General features: G+C 31.0%; 1 protein-coding gene across 1 annotated transcript; it reads left to right on the forward strand.

Annotated features, from left to right (window-relative positions):
* The first annotated feature begins 1,116 nt into the window (after nucleotides 1-1,116).
* Nucleotides 1,117-20,562, forward strand: LOC143226679 (RNA transcription, translation and transport factor protein). Its single transcript, XM_076457969.1, has 8 exons — nucleotides 1,117-1,275; nucleotides 4,308-4,432; nucleotides 9,051-9,150; nucleotides 9,466-9,561; nucleotides 15,781-15,869; nucleotides 17,405-17,470; nucleotides 17,751-17,799; nucleotides 20,269-20,562. Exons 1-8 carry the CDS (start codon nucleotides 1,215-1,217, stop codon nucleotides 20,421-20,423), a joined length of 741 nt encoding a protein of 246 aa, XP_076314084.1. The 5' UTR covers nucleotides 1,117-1,214; the 3' UTR covers nucleotides 20,424-20,562.
* The last annotated feature ends 1,367 nt before the right edge of the window (nucleotides 20,563-21,929 follow it).

Consider the following 21,929-nt stretch of genomic DNA (forward strand, 5'->3'; position numbering starts at 1 on the left):
TAAGCTCTTTTCTTTCCTGGCCCAGCATGGCTAGGTGGTTACGGCACTCTACTCGTAATTCGATAGTTGCTGGTTCAAATTCCTGTCACACCAAACATGCTCGCCTTTTCAGCCGTGAGGGCGTTATGGTGTACGGTCAATCCCACTATTCGTTGGTAAAGAGTTGGCAGTGGGTGGTGATGACTAACTGCCTTCTCTCTAGTCTTACACTGCTAAATTAGGGACGGCTAGTGCAAATAGCCCTTGAGAAGCTTTGCGCGAAATTAAAAAAAAAAACAAACAAACAAACATCTCTTAATTTCTTTTTTTTTTCTACAAGCTAGAAACTAAAATCCTGGGAAATGTCCAACTATTAAAATAATTAAAATATAAAATAAAAAGACTAAAGTATATTAAAACGTTTTTATTGAAAACAAAAACCAGACATGTGACAAAAGTAGTTGTCTTTTTAGTCTGAACGTTATACTAAATTTTTAATAAAAGCTTTTCCTAGTTTAACAATTTTCATTGTACACTTTAAGGTAGGGCTTATTTAGCGCACGGCTTTAAATAATATTTTTTGTCTGCTGAGAATAAGTCCCTTAGTACCAGTCAATAATTTCTTTTCATTTACGTAATTTAGTTAATCTATCATTTATCTTACAAATAAATGTGGATGTGTATAATTTCAACACATTTTTGTTTAATTTTAAGTTGACCTGTATAGGAAACACTAATAAGTAGACTGAAACAATCCCACTACTCGTTGGTAAAAAAGTAGCCCAAGGGTTGGCGGTGGGTGGTGATGACTAGCTGCCTTCCCTCTAGTCTTACACTGCTAAATTATAGATGGCTGGTGCAGATATCCCTCGTGTAGCTGTGCGTGAAATTAAAAAAAAAATTCTTACCAAAATAATGTGCTTATTGCACATTACTAGATATCAATACACAATCGACATTCAAAAATTATTGGTTAAGTGGCAAGTCTGGGGCTTATAACTTTGAAAATCAAATTTTGATACTCGTGGTAGGCAGAATGCAGATACTCTGTCGTGTTTTTTTATGCTTACCAACAAACTACACAATGAAAAGTTACTTTATTTTTCATAACCTATAGTTAATGCTTATTTATAATTAATAAATATGTAAATATAACAATATACAAAACCTAACCACTATGTGGCGTGGAGATCTTTTGCAGGCCATAACTAACTGGTTGATGTCGAACAGTAAAGATGTTCAAAAGAAAACTTACAGCTTTGGGTTATCATAATCCAGAAAACTTTAATGTGAATGGTGAGTTTAAATATTTTCTTTTATGGTTACTTAACGTTCTTAGTCATTTAGAATTTTTACTTGCAATAGACAAATATGTAGTATGCCGAATAATGTAGCGAACTCAATTTAAATTAGGACTAGGCTACTTTTACTCTTAGAAATTTAGATTTTTGCTAAACGTTTGTCGCTCGAATTATGTTGCATACAGAAACAGACACAACATCGGCAGTTAACTCATAAATTTCAATGTAAAGACGTGTGTTATCAAATGAACGGATTATCCAAAATAGATTCAAAAGAGGATCAACAAATCAAAAACGAAGTTTGGTACTAGGATAGAACTTTGTAGTTAAAATGTCTTCCTAATTACCTATTCTTCCCTATTGTATGGTCTCACTCTCACTCAGTACCATTGTGAAGCATGTAATGGTAACAATACAGCTAAATTAGTAGCTATGTTATCAAAAGTTTTACTGTTGCATAAGAACACATTAAGTCTTCTGGAATTGCATTGCAATCTGAAGCGCTAGACAAAATATGTAATGTTTTGGGACAATGTGGGACCTATTGGTCCATCTTGGCTTTTGCATCCTATAAATATTAATAAATAAATTTTTTTAACTCTGAAATCTCCCTTATCATTCATATATCATGTATTTACTAAGCTTTTTGTTAAACTTCTTTAAATTTACTGCTTCCACAACATCCAAAGTCAACCCATTCCAAAGGCCAACTATCTCATTAAAAAAATACAATTATCAGAAGATGACTTCTACTTGGCCAACATTTATACTTTATCAAAAAAGGCAGACAAGAAATTAAAACAAAATCTATAAGAAATATGAAAAACAGTGCATTTTCCCACTTGTTTTTCTGATATTTCCATTCAAAATGCAAATGTTTATTACATGCTATTTACATTGTGTGGATTACTGGTGAAAATATTTTTTTTAAAGTTTTACAAATTTCAATCAAGAAAGTATTTTTTTGTGTTTGTGTAAAGAAATCCTCTGATATATGTTAATGTATTTAAAATACATTTCTGGAAAGCACTAACAAGAAAAACTCTTACAAGAACAGGGAATTGGAGACATGCAAGTTAAAGAATATTACAAAATGATAAGGATCTTAAACTTTTTTTATTCTCAACTTGTGAATATTACAAAATGATAAGGATCTTAAACTTTTTTTATTCTCAACTTGCTTTTTTTTTTGTCATTATTTTTAGTCACTAGTTTTCATGTATTATAATTTTAACCTATTACTGTCAATTAATATTATCCTGCTATATAATGTGTTAATTTTTTAGTTCAATTTTTTCAGGTTAGAAGCTACACTTCAGACAAGGTTATAAAATAACCTTTTATTTAATTTCTTCATTGAATTTAACTTATAATTATCAAATTCATCTACCAATCTTGTAAGTTTCTGACTCCACTGAAAACTAGCCCAGCATAGCCAGATGGTTAGGGTGCTTGACCCGTAATCTTAAAGCTACAGGTTCAAATCCTCATTACACCTTGCCCTTTCAGTCATGGGAGCATTATAATGTGATAATCAATCCCACTGTTCATTGGTAGAAGAGTAGCCCAAGTGTTGGTGGTGGATACACCTTCATCTTCTCTGTTTATAAACATCAGTGTGTGTGTGTATCTGTTCCTTATACTTTTCTACATTTTGTGATCTGTCAACACTAAAGTGGACAATGGTAAAGGATAAAATAAGGAATGTCGTGAGGAGGGTTGGACTTCCCCATTTAATTTCATATTGATAAAATTCTTGAAAACAGTTTTTTTTTTTTCAGTATTGGTACTTTTATGTATTTTTATTTCATGTTTAATGCTTATTATGTTAGGAATAAAAAATAGAAGCACAATTTCCACATGTAACACAGATCAAAATGAACATACAGATCCATTACTTAGTAAATTTAGAAATTTATTTAAAATCCATATTGAGTTGCATTGTCCCTTGTGAGCACAAAAATATCAAACAGCTTTACAATTCCCAACAAAAAAAAATGTTTTCAAGCATGTTTGAAATCAGAAAGAATAATCAAATTTGTAGTTCTTCTGCAAACAAAAGTAAATATAAAAGAATGTTACTTATAAAATATGACTGGGAAACTGGCTTATATCAATTCAGCTAAAAGAGACCCACAAAACATTTGCAATCAAATTAACATCTATTGAACAGTACTTTTTTAAATGCTAGAATAATACAAAACAATTCTTATTACAAATGCCAAAATCTAAGTCTACTTGTCTTTGGTCCAACATTAATTAAGAATTTGTTTTGTATATAGCCTATATGCAATAAAGGAATAAATTACCACAGTAATTCAGACATAATCTTTAGTTTAATTTAGGTAGAGCTGAACTTTACCATACTTTAAACAATAAATAAATAAACTTACTATGTTATTCTATGACTTAATGTTAGACCTTTTTTACAATTTTGATAAGCTTTTAATGTTTTTGCACAAAATGTTTACTTAAATATATTTACATTTGTCTTTTGTTTGCATTTTTTGAAATGAAGTTCACACATGTTTGCAAAACAGGTAAAACTGATTATTGTTATAAGATAATTTTATGTTAGGCAGTAAATTTTCTTAAATATTTATTTTATGTGGAAAGAAGTACAAGTTAAACATTTCTGCAATGTAGTTATTGTATTTCTGTTTGTTGCATTAAGATATGTTTCATTTCAACATCTATAAATTTGTTGTTTTTTAACTGTAGACTTAGTACAACTGATAGTAATTCAAATGCAAGTCAAAAGGCTATATTGCTTTTGAAACTCAGGTTTTTATACTTAAGATTGATTGATGTGTTTCACTGAATTACACTTTTATGTAGCTGTAAAGTTATATACTTTTTATTATATCAGCTTTGAAATAGATTTGATTTAATTACACAGTAGTAAATTACTTTTGGCAAAGTTTTTGAATAATAGTTCAATTGGTCTTTCTCAAGATAAATTGATTTTGTTTGTCTTCTGGATTGGATTAACTAATGTGTTGATATTTTCAAATACATATTTCACAGACGAGAATGAATTTCGAAATGTTGTGGTATGGCTGGAAGATCAAAAAATAAGGTTTTATAAGATTGAGGACAGAGAAGACTTAAGAAATATTAATCATTCAAACTGGGAAAGTGTGTTTAAACAAGTGAGTACATGTTTGTATGTGTTTTAATTGAAGAATACTTGTATTTTTAGTTTTAGGAACTAATCTTGTTTGTTTTTAGAAAGTAATTTTGAGATAGTACTTCAGAGATACATATTTTTTTGTTGAAGGTTGTGGGATAAATGAATTTATCAAGTTAAATTCTTGATAAAAAACCCTAAAATTATTCATAGATCACCTTCTGTTTTATAAATATCCTTTTTAAGCTATTTTTGCATCATGAATTTGTTGGCTACAAAATTTCATAAAGCTTTAAAACAGAAACACTGTCAGTTATGCAGTTATTACCCTTTTTACTGTAGGTTTTTTGTGTATATTACATTAATAATGCCACTCAGTTTCTTTTTTAAGTTCCTTGTATTAATGGTTGTAACAAGCAAAAATATAAAATTATTCAGTACATCCAGATGCCCATTCAAACAATTCAGTTGTAAGATTTTCTAAAAAATAGTGATGAAAAAATGTACAGTCAACCCAATCCTTTGGACTGGAGCATACTTGCAATATGATTATCTAGTAGGCCATTTAAGACCATATTTTGTCATTACATGTGTTATTTTGTTTAGAAAAATTGCACTGTTTTTGTTTTTTAAGAAAACAGATTTATTGCATTGTTGGCAAACATATTTGGGTTTCAGTACAATGTGTTCACTCAGATTCAATAACTAGCAGCCAGGTTGTAATTCAAATGTTAGTATTGTACATTATTTAATTTCTTAATTTAAAAGAAAGTATTAAAAAACCCTAAATATCAATTTTTGTATGTTGAATGTAGCATGTTTGTGATGTCTTAAACACAAATTTCAATTGTTTCTTACCAATTAGAAACTCAAAATATCAATATTGACAAGTTTAGAATATCAAATAAGAACCTCCTGTGTTATGAATATGCTTAGATATTGCTACATTTTCTTTCAATATATTGAAAAGCCTTACTTCAGTCTATGATGCATGAATAACAAATTGAAAGCATAAAATATCTTCTTAGTGGTTTTCTCAGGTAATGGAATCATTCAGACACCAAACTTGTTCTTTTAAAGCTTAGATTCAGGAAAGTGAAAATGTGAAATTTCATATTTTTTTAGACCCAAATATAGCTTGCTTACTAACTTTGATAAATTATAGTTGAATTTTATGGTATTAATATATTAATTTATTATCTTGGGTTAAAAAATCTTGTTTCAAATTCAACATGTACAAATTTTGATTAGGCTTAGCACCCTAAACCAAGCAGCAAACATATACAAAAGTTCATAACTAGAAGGTATACTTCTTTATTTACTATTGTGTTTTCAATAAAAGAAGTTTAAGAACATATTTATTAATAGTAATGATGTGTGTACATATATGATACATTATTACTGAAATGTGACTGTATTTTGCAAAAAACTATTTTACTAAAACACAGCCAAAACAGGTCAGATTGAAAGGCCAGTTTTGTGTTATTGAATATGGTAACCTGACTACACATGCACCCCATCATTGCAACTTCTATAATTTAACTAGGTACTGCTGAAAGGTTAATATAATAATGAAACAATATAAATGTATAATGTCTTGAGATTTAAGCTATTTAGATTAAACATTTATGTTTTTGTTATAATTTGTCATTCTAGAATGAAAAAAGGTTTTCTAATTGTTTTTATAGTGGTTGTGAAATTTGTCAAGTCCAGTAAACCCAAATAGAGATTTGATAGTAGAAATAATAGATAAAGCATACATTTTTTTCTTACAATATTAATAATTATCTGAAGGTTATAAAGATTTTGCATGTGAAATTTGACATTTTTCTGTTTAATAGTCAACATTACAAAATATATGTTTAAGCAAATCATAATTTTAAAAAATCTGATATTTTGTTACAAAAGCCTTGTAATGTTTAATAACAATCTGCAAAATGTTGTGCAGCATACAGTATTAAAAGTTATGGTATGAAAACTGTTATAAGTACAAAGTAGTTCGATACAAAGTACAAAGGAGGTCGATCCCTAGGACTGACCTCATAGTGAAAAAGTTAATCATATCATTATACTAGAGTATGTAGTCATTAAATGAAACAAGGGATTGACACCTTCAAGTTTGGACACTTGTCCTTTAAAAATAAAATTGGTTAACTGACTGGCAAGGTAATTTGTTTTTTATCTTAACTGCATATCTTGAATTTTATTTAATGTAAATTATATGAAAATAAAAGTTTACTTCTCTCCAGACTTCCAACAAAGTCTTTGCTGCCTACAGTGCTATCGTTCTGATATTTTACATCATAAGTGAATAATATTACATGTCATTAACTTTTTTTTAATAATATGCCATTGTTATGAAATGTACTGCAAGTGTAAAAACTGTAGCTATTAACTGCTTAAAATTGAAGATTATTACAATGCAGCATATTATCTCACTTACCTATAATGTTTCTGATGAGACATACTGAATACACATTTTGTAAATATTTTTATTTATTGTGTTTTTGTTATTCATTAAATTGAACACAGTCATTTTTAAGTGTGTTGGTATGGATGTAATACCAAAATTTGTCTTTTATCTAAGGGGGGTGTCTGTGTCTAACTATTAAGAACAAACTAGGCTAATATGTAGGTATTTATTGTGTTTAATACAGTATTTAGATTATTTAATTGGGCAGGTGACTGACATGCCAACCCTGGATACATGATGAAAGTAAGGTATCTGGTGTGAGCATGCTGTTTTAAACCATTGGTCTATTTCTGTTCATTATTACTCTTAAATTTTAGTATACTGCTTATAAGTTCTTGAAATAAATCTGTTATGAACCATTTTCAAATACTAGATTTGCTACTGTTTTAATTTTCCTTACAATAAAAGACAGTCCATAATTCTCTGGGTGATTATATCATCTGTTACAACACTGTTTATTAAAATCTGTAATTGAACATACTTTCAGCATATGTTGTTTTTTTTTATTATTTCCAAAGAAGAAAGGTAATTTGATCTGAATAAGTGTCACAGCTTAAATTTATTGATTGTAATAGCATTTTTTTTTTTGTGAATACAGTTATTTGTTAAGTTAAATTAATTTGTTGTTTTGACAAATATTTAAGTCCTTGTTTACCAGTGAAAAAGATTACACAGTGCATTTTAGTCAATTTATTTAAAGTTAACTGTTTGTTTGGTCATTTAAACAAATATTTACATAATTGTTTTTAAAAACACAATCAAAGAAAATATTAATAAATGTTAGAGAAGTAGAACACTTATCTTTAATGACTTAAAAATATTTATATTTGGTTGTACAAAAATGCTTAAAATCTAGAAACTCTTGGAGTTTTCATTAACTCCCAGTTCCCTTGACCAAAGGTAGACAGGTTTTCTTCTCTGTATGTTTCTTTTTGTGTTTGTCAACAAGATTTCGTAAACACGGCTGAATGGATTTGGGCAAAAGTTGGTATATGTTTGGACTATGACCAAACGTAAAAGTAATTATGTTTGGAATTTAAAGGTCATGGCAAGGTCATGAAAAAAAAAATCCTGTCTTTTAATGTGGGTCAATTTTTTCCACTATTTTTGCTCAGGAACTCAGTAAAAACTCATTGTATTTTCATAAACATATTTAATTTATTATTCCTCATGTCTTGCCAAAAGTAGTCCATACCTGTTGATAATGATAAACATATTACACAGTTTCATATTTTTTGAAAACCAAATAAGATGAATGCACTCTACTGAGTACCATTCCAGTTTGGTACTGTATGAAATGTTAGTTTAAAAAAAAAAATTGTGGTACAGAGTCTTTTTTTTATATGAATTTATCTTATGTAAATTTATTGAGAATTTTAACATTTTAAAACTCAAAACCAGTAAAAACAAATTTAATTTTCTGAGCCTGTCTTTAAGACATTTTTTAAGACCTTGTACTATTTCTGACATGTCAGAAAAATACAAGTTAGAATGATAAAAATACAAGGCCATTTGGCTGATTAAGATAACCTTTCCTAAGCCAACAAAATATCAGTTAAACTAATTGTAACTCTTAACACTCAGTAGTTAAGTGAAGGAACACCAAAATATCAACATTAACTGTATGTTTGAGATTTTTACATGTTTTCAACTTCATATATCAATCTGATAAAATCGTAAATAAATGTAAACTACCAGCATGTTACTGTACATTCCCATGCAGCTCAATTTGTGACAGAACAAAGTATCTTGAAATACAAACTTGATTTTTTGTAGGGAAATGTTAAATTCTTATATCCTGACTTCATTTTAAATTTGTTTAGGGTGAACAGAATGCAATTAGCCCTTTGTGTAGATTTCTACTAAACAAGTATTTGTTACAGTTAAATCTGTTGGTGCTTTTAATTTCTTTAAATCTTTGTTGAATAACTGTATAAGTTAAAAGAATTAAAAGTGAATTTCACTTGTTTTCAGTGCTGTTCATTAGCTTTCAGCTAGTTGTAAATAACATTACATCAATGGTAGCATCAAGTATTTTCTTATCACATATCTGCCAGATAATAAAATGTTTACTTAAGGTACAATGTATGTTTTCTTTGATCATTCATTTTTTATGTATTCTGATGTTGTGTAGACATTTAATAAATGATTATTTCTACTGCCATAGTACCTGAAGCATGTGGAGTGCCCATTTGACTTACCAGACAGGAATGCTGTTATAGATTGGCTACTGAGTTTTTCTGTAAGACTTGAATATGGAGATAGTGGTATGACATCATTTTTTAACATACTGAAGCTTTCTAAATTGTGATACTTCTAGTTATATGAAGGTGTAAGAATAATTTATACCACAATGAGTATTTATCCAAAGAGAGATCAATTTTTGGAGCATAGATTTATTTCCAAAAGTGGAAGAAATCAAATACTTTTATCTTGTAGAAAAAAACAACTTAATTGTACTTAATGAATCTAATTAGCCACATATTTAATGTTTGATAAAGGTACTAAAATTCTTTAGCCTTAGATCAAAACCATTTATTGAAAATATTTACTTTTCATCAGTTGTGTCTTAATTATTACAGTGGAAAAATATAAAGATGCCACAGCAGAGAATGCAGAGAAAAATTTGGTAAATGCACCCCAAGTAATCCAAGAAAACCCATTAGATAATCTTGACTGTAAGTGAAGCTAAGTTTATTTTCTTTACTTGTGACAATTTGTTTTGTTAATCTTTTTTTTTGTAAGTTGAAAATAATGTGAATATAGCCTTTATCAATATTTTTATTAATTCTAGGCATACTAAACTGCACAAAATAGGTTATAAAATAATTTAATATATACTTTGATTATGAGATAGTACAACTAGTAATAAGACAATATCAAGTTCCTCCTCAGTTAGTTAGTATTTATATAAATGACAGGTCATCAAGCCTGTAATCACAAATGAATATTTTGTAAAATTGACTTTGTACTTGTACAGTTTAAGACATTTCATTGTAACTTACATTAACAAAAATTCTAAGGGCACTCTGAAACTAACAGTACATCTTTAAAGTGTTGGTGAGACACTGGGATGTCCTTATCCACTCTAAAAGTGTTGTTTCTGTAATATCATTAGCCTCAACAGTATTTTGTATATACTCAATAATATTGAAATTATCTGAACATGCAAATATACACAGTTTGTCTTATCCTTTTTTTTAAATATATATTGACACGTTTAGCAGAGTCAGGATCTGTTACACCTGCATAGCACAATGTGATGGGTAGTAGGTCTTTGAACTGTGTGTGGTTTCAGTAGTATCATTTCACATGTGGAGGCTGGTATGTTCTCCCTTTACTTGCTTTTGCCTGTATTACCCTCAATTCACTGTTATATGTATTATTTTTATGTTATTGAAAATTGAATAGGATTTAGTTTACATATGCTTTGTGACTGTTTAGTAGAATACAATTTGTTTTAAAAATACTGTCCCTTATGTTGGTGCTCCACTGTACATATTTTTGCACCATTGCTGGTTAGTTGTTTTGTTCCCTATTGTGAATGTAATGCAGATTGTATTCTCAAGATGGCTGATATGGATATTAAAACTTTAATTAAAATAAAGTACAGAACAACATTTCGACCTTTTTAGGTCATCTTTAGGTTAACAAAAAGTTTGCAAACTCTCTTTGTTAACCTTAAAATGGCCTAAGAAGATCAAAATGTTGTTCTGTACTTTATTTTAATTTAAAGTTTAATATCCATACCAACTGTTTTGAGAATACATTTTCACTTCATGTGGGTTTCTTGTCATCATAAATATAATGCACGTTATTGAGCATAATATATAGCATAAAGGCTGTTCTTGTGAAATATATTTTTTGCCTTATGTGCACTTACATTATATCCAGTTGTGGCTACAAATATCTGATTCAGTATCAGAGCATCTATGCTACAAACTTGGAAAGCAAGAGTTAATATATTCATTGTCTGTTCAGTGATGCAAGTGGTGGTCTACCTTGCCCATGTGTTTGATCAACTTTTCCATTGGTTTGGAAGCAGTATCATACTCTGTTTATAATATTTTAAAGCATTTGTACTCAATTAATAACATCCTAATGTAATTGGCTGGCTTCTATTGTTCTGTGGCTTGAAATAACTTAAGTATCCTCATATTTTCTTAGGTGTAGACTATTTTCTGAATAAGTTAGAGCACTTCAAAGTAATAAGTGAGGCAAGTGTGTGTATGTGAAATCATTACATAAAGTACAGTTATATACCCTTTGATCATAAGGTTGATCATTAGACCCCTGGGTGGCAGAAGAGTGAACTTAAGGAGTGTCAGGAATTATTTTATCACAGTGGCTTTTTCTTGTCATTGATGTAATGTTTCAGATTCCAATTATTCTATCTTGAAGCTTCAGTCTTCCTGGCAAGTCTAAATTTTACACATTTTAGTGTGTTTTTTTTAATGAACCCAGGACTGGAATGGCCAAATAGAGGTGACTGACAGCAGGGGTGTACTTCTTGCTTCAGTCTTCCTGGCAGTTCCCAATTTTATATTTACTTTTTACCTTAATTGCCCTATACCTACACTGTACCACATCTTGTCTAGCACAGATAGCCTTGTAGCTTTGTGCCGATAAACATTGAATACATACCTACCAATTATTCTTTTGAGGTATATTGTAATATGTATAAGCTTTGTAATGCTATAAATCCTTGTAGTGTCTCTAAAAACATGAAATATTAGGGTGTACAATTTATTGAAACATTTTATCAGTAAATGTATTTATAACTAGATTCTTTTTTTCTTTTAATTGCTGAACTCTGTATTTAACATAATTACAAACCTTATAAAATATTTGAAACTTTGTTAAATAGTTTTTTTCAGTACTTGTGTTACTGAAGCTAATACTATATTTAGGTACCAATCCCAAGGAATTGGGTTAGGAAGCTCTGACCCTCATGGAGACTGGTTGCCGTGCAAAAGTAGAATAGAGTTTACTTTACTGATGCTGTCAGTGGTTTTCTGACTATATACTATCCTGTTGATTTCCCATATTTTGCTTTCCCTAATGATGTCATAGAACACTTTTTTCCAAGAGTCTTATCCTCTCTGAATGTAGATGAAGACTTTACATGGTTGCTTTTTCACCTTACTAATGCAGAGAAGATAGATATATTCCAGCAAGGCCTAGTACATTCATATAATATTGGCCTTTCTGTGTAGTTGCTTTGCTTTATGCCATCCATGTGGGAAACAGTCACAAATGTTGTTAGGGTGACACTGTATGTCTGCAATTCACTGATTTCAGCAATCCACAGTACAGCTTCCTCTATGTATTGCCAGTTGGGGAAGTTTGGATAATCTGTTAGCTTTATGCAGAATACACTGTTGCTCCAAGAGACAACAAATGCTCAACCAGCTGTTGCTATTTCTGGTGTTTGTGATGACAGACAATCCATTGTGGTTGTAAGTGCTTATAGGCATTTTCTTTTCCACAATCTGTTTAGTCTATATTTTTTTGTGTAAGTTGATTTCCACAGATTCCAGTAGTACCAAAGGTTTATTCCTCATTAGGAAATTGAAATCTGAGGAGGACAAATTATTGTTCACTTCTGACTGTCACCTGAGATGTCTTTTAGACAATCTCCTGCTTTATGTGCATTGATGTTTTCAGTAGTTCTGACTATTGAGGTATTAAGATGATTAATATGGTTTGTCAGCTGTTGAAGAAGCTGCTGAGCATGTCTTTAGTTTTGGCGGGTTTGATGATCGTTTGCTAGAACCTTTCTTTTACTTCAAAATATCATCAGTAAAGGTTAGCACATGGTATTTGGTTGGCTTGTCAAAGTAAGATAAATCAGTATTGTAGATGTTGAAAAGAACTGGTGAGAATGAGACATGGCAGAATTGATTGTGACCTAGCCTGACTATCAGCTTTTGCATTTCATTATGTGTGTTCTGGTAGTTAGTGCAGTTGTGTATTACCTTACATGTGTTACATTGATGTCTCTTTTGACTATTTGTTAGCAAGAATGGGCAGCTGTATGCTAATGTGTTATGACCAGCTTAAAAATCTTCCCACATACCAGCTATGAATTCAGCAGTGTTGATCCAAGTTTCTCTGTTACTTCAATAACCATCAAATGATGTGACAATAGTAGGAGCTTAAATTAATTAGCAAACTTTTAACTGCTTTCTTTCCTTGAATTTTGTCAATGATGTTTTATAGTACACTGATTTGATGGCCTTTAAGTCAAGATTGATTCTTCTGAATTTTGATTAAGATTTGATAAATGAATCAGTCCATATTTCACAGGGGTGGTACCTAGTACCAAGCTTCCTTGACACTTCAGCATTACTTTCAACAGGATGTCTTCTGTAAGCTTTGTAAAGGTGGAAATTCTAAATGTCTGGTCTTGGAGCTCCATTTATGATGTATTTATGGCTCTGTGTATATTATCCAAGCTAAAGATGACTTCCATATCCACTTTAAGTTGTAGTTCGGAGAGGAACTAGTATGTGTTTAGCCTCCCTCTGTATATCACCAAAGTCACAATGGTTAGTCTATCTTCACATTAAGGCCTTGCATCAGTTCAGAAAGAAATTGGTGTGGCTTGAGCTTGCCTTTGCATGTCACCATGATAAGATTGATTAAAGTAATTACACACAAAAGCCTCACATTGGTCTTCATAAGTATAGATTGGAGTACTGGTATCATTGTCATAAGTGATTGACACTTTCATGTTTTTGGATCCTATCTAGACATAAGTTTTTGGAAATGCCAAAATGAAGTGCTTGTGAGATTGGCCTCACTGCATTATTCATTCTGTTTCATTTTACATGTTTTGGAAACTGATTGCCTATAGAGAACAGACTCTTTTCTGTGCAGTCTTTTCCTTTTCTGCCCAATCTGGATTATGCCTTATCCACATAAGCCGAACCTGGACTTGGTTGTGTGCTTTCCAGCCTTTATTAGTATTACTATTCCACCAACATGGAAATTTTTTTTATGCAGGAGTTCCTGATTTGACTTTGCTTGATAGTTTAAAGATGCTTCAGGATAAAAGTGTTCCCAAAAGATTGACATCTTTCTATAGGTCTCTGCACTATTTTTTAACATTTCATTGCTTGTGCAGACCATTCACTGTTCAACACTTGTGTGGTCCTAATTGTATTTGGTCCAAAAAGACGGGTGAGTTGTGAGTGTGAGAAAGAAAAATTAAAAACAACTTCTTTCTTGAAACTAAATATCTTAACTTATGCTAAGTGTGTGTAGTTTGTAATGCTGAAATGTACTTAAACTAAAAAAAATGGCACATTTTACTTATAACTTAGAAGTACCTTATCATTCAATAAGTATCTACTAATACAATTAAAAGAAGGAAAAGCAACCCTTCACAACAACTTGTAAACCATTACTAAGGTTGAGTTAAATGATTCACAATTTACACACCAGAGGAATTCAGCAGTGGCCAAATTGCAGGCTCTTCATCATCCAGTAATGGAGTTCTGTCACAGCACTTCATCACTATACAATTCACATATAGTATCACCACCCCTACTTCAGAACCACCAAGCAGAAGAAGGCAACCAGCCAGCAGCATCCACTTCCTTGCTTATTCACATGTGTATCTGAAATTTGATACAAACTACATAGTTATTTTTTACTATCTGCAAAAGATTAACACACTTTGGATACTCACCATACCAGGATAAAAACTGGGTATCCAGTTAACACACTTTGGATACTCACCATACCAGGATAAAAACTGAGTATCCAGTTAACACACTTTGGATACTCACCATACCAGGATAACAACTGAGTATCCAGTTAACACACTTTGGATACTCACCATACCAGGATAACAACTGAGTATCCAGTTAACACACTTTGGATACTCACCATACCAGGATAACAACTGAGTATCCAGTTAACACACTTTGGATACTCACCATACCAGGATAAAACTGGTATCCAGTTAACTTTGGATACTCACATACCAGGATAAAACTGAGTATCCAGTTAACACACTTTGGATACTCACCATACCAGGACCAGGATAAAACTGAGTATCCAGTTAACACACTTTGGATACTCACCATACCAGGATAAAAACTGGGTATCCAGTTAACACACTTTGGATACTCACCATACCAGGATAACAACTGAGTATCCAGTTAACACACTTTGGATACTCACCATACCAGGATAACAACTGAGTATCCAGTTAACACACTTTGGATACTCACCATACCAGGATAAAAACTGGGTATCCAGTTAACACACTTTGGATACTCACCATACCAGGATAACAACTGAGTATCCAGTTAACACACTTTGGATACTCACCATACCAGGATAACAACTGAGTATCCAGTTAACACACTTTGGATACTCACCATACCAGGATAACAACTGAGTATCCAGTTAACACACTTTGGATACTCACCATACCAGGATAACAACTGAGTATCCAGTATAGGCATGATATGTGTTTGTATTGTCATTTAATACATGACACCATAATTTGTGAAGAAATGCACTTGATGCAATTTGAGTAACTTGAAATTAAAACATTTAAACTTTGCAGGTTTTTTTAAGTTTTTGTAAATAATTTTAACCGTAAGTCAGAATCATAACTTTTTGATATAAAATATGAATTTTGTGTCAGTAATTTTTTAAGTGATAAACTTTTGTAACATATTGTTCATTAATGAGAAAGATGAATGTTTACAATCAAGTTTTACAGAATAAAGATTTGAAAGTGACAGGGTCTGTTAATGCCCTTAAGTAAATACATGAAATAGAGTCATGGTGAAGGAATATAGAAAATAATTTTTAAGTGTTCTGGTGTTATAAGTAACTGCAACTATGTTTTGAAATGTGTTTCTTTAATTATACAGTTGAGGATAAAGACTTCAAAGCTGGAGTTTCAACTTTAGCAAGACTCTTAAATATAACAGAACATCCAGATCACTTAGTTACCTTAAAGGTAGGGCTTTATGTATATATATGTAAGATAGCATGAACATAAGTTTCATTTTCTATTGTTAGAAATGCTTCCATGCACATATACCACTATAAAAATTAAGTCTAATAATGTGTATAACCATACAGCCACATGAAAAGAAGAGTTGTTCTTTCTTTAAAACTTGTCAACGTTACCAAACAATAATATTGCATCATTACTTTAAAGATTAGCTTTGTTAAATAGTATGTGCAGATGGTTATTTGCTGTATAAGAACAGTGTTCCAGATCCCATACTGCCTTTGGAACTCCCTTTTCCATGATTAATCGTGTTGAAATTAATTACTGCAATTAGACACTATTATCTGACACTGCAGTATCATTGTAAAAACTTCTTGATTTATTGGCCTAAGAAACCGACTTTGCTGGACACGAACATTGGCTTTTAAAGCCACATTTAAGCTAATCAAATGCAATAACTTCTTGAGTGCACAGTCAGGTTAAATCAAAGATTTATCTGTCAAGATAGCATGAATATAATTTTCATTTTACATTATTTTTAGAAATTCTTCTGTGAACATATATTTGTTACTTGATGTTTTATTTTGATGCAGTCATACCTTCTTGACGTTCTAGCTATTTTGATTTGTGACTTGATGCTTTATACTGATGTTCTGGTAATACAGTGTAAGAATTTTATCTTTATCATAAACTTTATTGTTATTATCTATGTATTTCAATATATTCTATTAATTGTAATCAGAGTTCACTTTTGCAAAGCATTTAATGAAGTTTAAATCTCCAGTTGTATGAAAAACCTACAGAAACCAAACAAAAAACAAATGTATCAACTGTATCTCTGTATCAACTTGCCATTATCAACAGATAAACTGTTTTTGTATCACCATACCTAAGTACATTCAATCTCATCCAATATTCATTCCTTCATTTACAAATCATTTTGTGTAATTTGTTTACAATGTGATGTTTTTTACAAGTATATGGGGAATAATTTGTGTAGTGAAGGTTATACTATTCTACAAGGACAAGATCTCATTCACAGTTTATTATGGTACATGCAACTTGTTAAAAGCTTCTTTCTGGGTTGGAAAGTTTCTTAGGAGACCATTTCATAAACTTTTACTGTGATAGAAGTAGTTCTGTGTGTAGTGGGATGTTTGTTTATTTTGTTGTTTTTTCACCTCATTCATATGTTTCTCACATCATTGCTGTTTTATAATGCAAACATTTTTCTTTCTAAAGTACTATGCAGTAATTGTCAATCCATAAATCTATCAGTGATGGTGCAGCATTTTTGGATAGTTAGGAATTCAGTGTGAACTAAGTGTATAGATGCTAAATATTTCACTTGATACCTTTTCTTGTATTAACATACTACTCTGCCAACATGTACAAGTCATTTTTATAAAGTGAAATTAATATGACAACTTTAACACTGTCATTTTTATTTTGGTAGTCTTCATTGAGTATGAGTCTTCACAAACTTTTAGAAAAAAAAATAAATAGGACTTTAAAAATAACATTCTCTTTGTCTTCAGGCAATATGTACTCTTGTGAAGAATCGGCTGTCAGTTGAAGCTGTTTCAAAGAAAGAAAAACCACAGGTATTTTTACATGTGAACTTTAAACAGCTTTGAAGAATTTCTTGTCAGTGCAAAAAAATGTAATTTGTTCCTTTGTTATGATCCCTTAAAAGAATTAATGTTGCTCTAACTTTAAATATTTTGTGATGTATTTTACTAGTGTGAATGGCTGGTGTCTGTTATGCCATATGTTTTATTATCCAGGTTCACTAATGTTTTTTGATTGTGAAAATTTAAGTAATATTTTTGATTAATTAGATTTACCTGGAACATTATTTGTTTTTGATGTTGTTTTTCTTAGGGCAAACCATTTCCTCTACAAAAAAGTTCTCTGACATTTGACACAGGAGGTGAGTTATTATTTTTCATTAATATAAAACCTTATTGGTGTATTTTGTTTGTTGTTTTCAAACTCCTATTATATAGTAAATTTGTAAGGCTACTGAATAAGCTACTTGAATTCTTTAAACTAACAAATTAATGTTTTGAATATTTTTGGTGATGTACTTACGAAGAGTGTGTATGGTGTATTCTACTGGATGTAGAACACTAAACACAAAGTAAGTAACACTGAAAGTTTGCATGTGTTTTTGATGAGAAGATAAAATTATTCTTATTGAGTTGTAGAAATAAGACATGATCGAGCATTTGTAAACTGATTTAGAATATACTATGCAAAACAAATTTTGGTGTATCTCATATTTACAGTAATACAGATGTGCTGTTTTCTTGCACTGGTCCTTGTAGATGTGGATAAACTGAGTTTTATTGAGAGTCTAATTGTGCTTTAATGGTTAGCATGTTGGGCTGCTGATCAAAAGGTTCAAGGTGATGTGCCACTGAACATATACACTTTCAGTTCAGATTGTCAGAAAAACTTCCAATACAACGTGCTACTTAACTTATACTGCCTCTATGTGCTAGTTTTCACTGACCACTAATCTTGATTCACATATTTCTATATACTAATATGCAAATGATTATGCAGCAACCCTCCACCAACTGGGAAGTGACACTGTTCCTATTGTAACTAGCATCCTCTCTAATCTTGCAGCTGTTAACCACTTTTCAATTGGCAGTCTTATTGAATAGAGGTTTCTGCTCACAGTGTGATTAATTTATCAACAAGTTTTTAATTTGTTTACTGTAATTACATTGTTCATTACTGTTTTTGTTCTGTTTTGTGAAGGGTTGCAAATTATTTTGTCTTGTCTTTCAATGTAATGAGTTATGCACTTGTAGTGTCAGATGGTCATGACTACAACTGCTGCAATGAAATCACTAACCACATCCAGTAGGTAAAAACCACAAATTTCAACTTGTGAAGTGACGACTCTAGGCCATTACGAGTTGGCTAGTCTCATGCAAGAAATAGAACATACTAATAATTGTTTCAGATTCTCTTATTTGGAGTCACTTTTTCCTTAGTGGGGATTGGACCACAATAATTCAGTTACCTTTTCCTGTACGTGTCTCACTCTGACAACCCCTCTCAGGTCAGGATTGGTGAGGGCAAGGTTCCTTCACTTTACCTATGTTTGGAAGTTCTTGTCTTGGTGATAGACCCATGGGTTCTGAAAACTGTTTCAGTAAGTCTTGACCTATACTTTCATCCATCTCCCTCGTTGTCTCACAGGCTAACCCAAAACAGCTAAATTTTGATACATATTGTACAGCTGGGTAGATTGGAATAAATGGGATAAAGTCTGGCATGCACCTAACTTGAACATGCAACCATCCTAGTACAAGTCCAAAATATAGTGAGTCACACTGCCCTACAGGAAAAAATTGAAATAACAGAGTATAGGCCTATTGTAATATGTTCTGTGTCATTCCTCAGCAGATTTAGTTATATTTTATGACTTATTTACATTTTTAAAGATCTATAATACAGGCAATAAATTATTCATGCTATTCACTAAGCATGAAAGTCAGAAGTTGGTGAAAAGGACATCTGTACTTTGCAAAAGACACAAGCAGTTGCATAACTGCAAGACTTGAAAAGGCATACATTACTGAGGTGTCATTGAGCCAGGGATTTGGAAAGTTGGAGAATTTTAAGGTATATTTGCTTAGTGACAGGTTTATGACATGATTAAGGAAAAGCAAACATCAAAGGCATAAAGTGTAACATGTATGCATATATAGGTTGCCATTCTGTATGAAAAAATAAATGTCAAAATTCAATATTTTATGTCTAAAAGTTAAAATTAGAAGAAAGTTGCTTTGTTTCTTTAACACTTGGAGCATTTCTGATAGTAATCTTCATCTATCTCCGTACCTAATGTCACTGGACATTTAGCTTTTAGAATACATCAAGTTTCCAGCATGCATCCCACATCCAGCTATGTATGCTAACCTTAAAAACTATACCACGGAAATAAGACTGTTCCAAAATGTTTACTTGTTATGTTTTTGACATATAACAAAGGTACCCACTGAATAAACTGAAGTCAAGAATGTTTTAATGGAGATGTAGTTTGACATTAGTTGACACTTTACTTTAATGCAGAAGTTTGTAATATACTTTACCTTGTCTTTGAGTCTTTCTTCAATTATCTGTTACTACGTCTTAAAATGTATACGTTCGTTTGTGGACGCTGTGTATGCAGTGTGTAGTTTCCTATTTTTTAATGTAGTGAAATCATTAGTAAATATAATTTTAGCTTTTACTCTCAGTGTTAGTAAAATGTTAATATTTACTGAGTTTAAGATTAGTATATTAATAATCAGTTTTGTTGTTGTGTTTTTAGATGAAATGAAAAGTCTCTATTATAATAATAATAAAAAAAAATTAAATATTGGTTGTGACCTTTCAGATTACGTGATGAACCAGGCTGCCAAAGTGCTTCGTTTGCTGTATATTCATGACCTTAGAGATCTTCAGACCCGAATCAATGAAGCCATTGTAGCAGTTCAAACAATTACAGCAAACCCTAAAACTGACACCAAACTTGGCCGTGTAGGAAGATAAAGTTAGAGAGTGTAAACCTAAATACCTGTGTTATTGTTTACATGTTAATTTCTCAGTAAAGATCAGAAGAGAAAATCCTCTGTTATTTTCTTCAAAGCAATCTCAGTGCATATTAATAAACTTTGTTATTGGTAATATATATATAAACTTTTGTTGTTGTTTGGTAAAAGTTTACCACCTTTAAATCTCAAATTTCTTTTTTACACTTCTAAACTGACAATTTCAGATATCTCAAATTAAAATATACTTTGCATTATTTCTTGGATGTGAATTTAATTCTAGTCACAGAAACAACATAGGTAAAGATGTGGTAATTGAATTGGGGAAAACTTTGTGTTAAAACATTTTTACACTAACTGTATTGAAAAAAGGACAGTCATTTTTTGGCTTTTTTAGAAGATGTTTGGCCATATAGAATCTTGTACCTTAAGTAATCAGTTTTTTTACATGGAGTTGTATATAGTTACCCAAAATAATCTACATCCTTATCTGATTGTTTGTAGCCCACTTCTGGAATATGTTGTTCTGTAGCAATAAATTTGGATTACAAACGCTACCTGTGTACAAGTAATAGGAAAATAATAGCTAATCATTCATTTAACCCCAGTAATCCTCAATAAAATTAGCCCTCCAATTTCTCGGGAAAACTAACAAGTCAAACTGATGTTTTTTTCTTTATCTTTGAAAATGGTTCTCTGTATTTATTGAGAATTCCATCGAATATTCTGTTACAAACATTAAATCTAAACATACAAAAGATATGTATCTTCTTGTTTTGTAGTTGGTATATTAACATTTTATCCACTGTGTTTGCTCCTCAGTTCTTAGCATGTGTCTACCAAATTTTCTTAGTTGCATCTTGAGCATCAAAGTGTCAGAAGTAAAACTTGTCACCACATGTACAATTTCACAAGTACTCACTTTGTGCTTGTTTGTTATTAGCTTAGGATTTACTCCTATTTCATGTTCTATGTCTAAATCTTATATTTGCCAACCTTAATGAATCTTTCAGTTCCTTCTTATATCCTAATGAGAATTACATCAATCTTCAAATACTGGTAATACTGTTTTATTTCCATCAATTCATTCAATATGCTTTTTCCTTAATCAACTTTAAAAATTATTTCTTAAAACTTGAATCTTTCATCTAACAAGCAAACTGTACCAGCCAATTACAGGATTATTCTTTTCCACGTTTAAGAGCTTCATTCACCACCATAATATTAAACATTTCTCAGTCCTAACAAACATATATTACATTACCGAAAAAAAATGAATGATACGCACATTGTATCCATTTCTAGTTGTAACAATGATTAAGTAAGCCTATTACAAAAACAAAATCCCCAAACAAATTCAATAGGTCTAGTATACCAAAGAAACTTAATATTGGTAACATAAGTGTTTTAGAACAATATAAATTATTAATATACGATCTAAATAAATCGTGGAGAACGAAACTTGTTAGGGAGAGCAAAATAAAACAAATAAGGGTATAACGTAAAA

Source organism: Tachypleus tridentatus, chromosome 1 (genome assembly GCF_004210375.1).
Source record: "Tachypleus tridentatus isolate NWPU-2018 chromosome 1, ASM421037v1, whole genome shotgun sequence".
Taxonomy (NCBI): domain Eukaryota; kingdom Metazoa; phylum Arthropoda; class Merostomata; order Xiphosura; family Limulidae; genus Tachypleus; species Tachypleus tridentatus.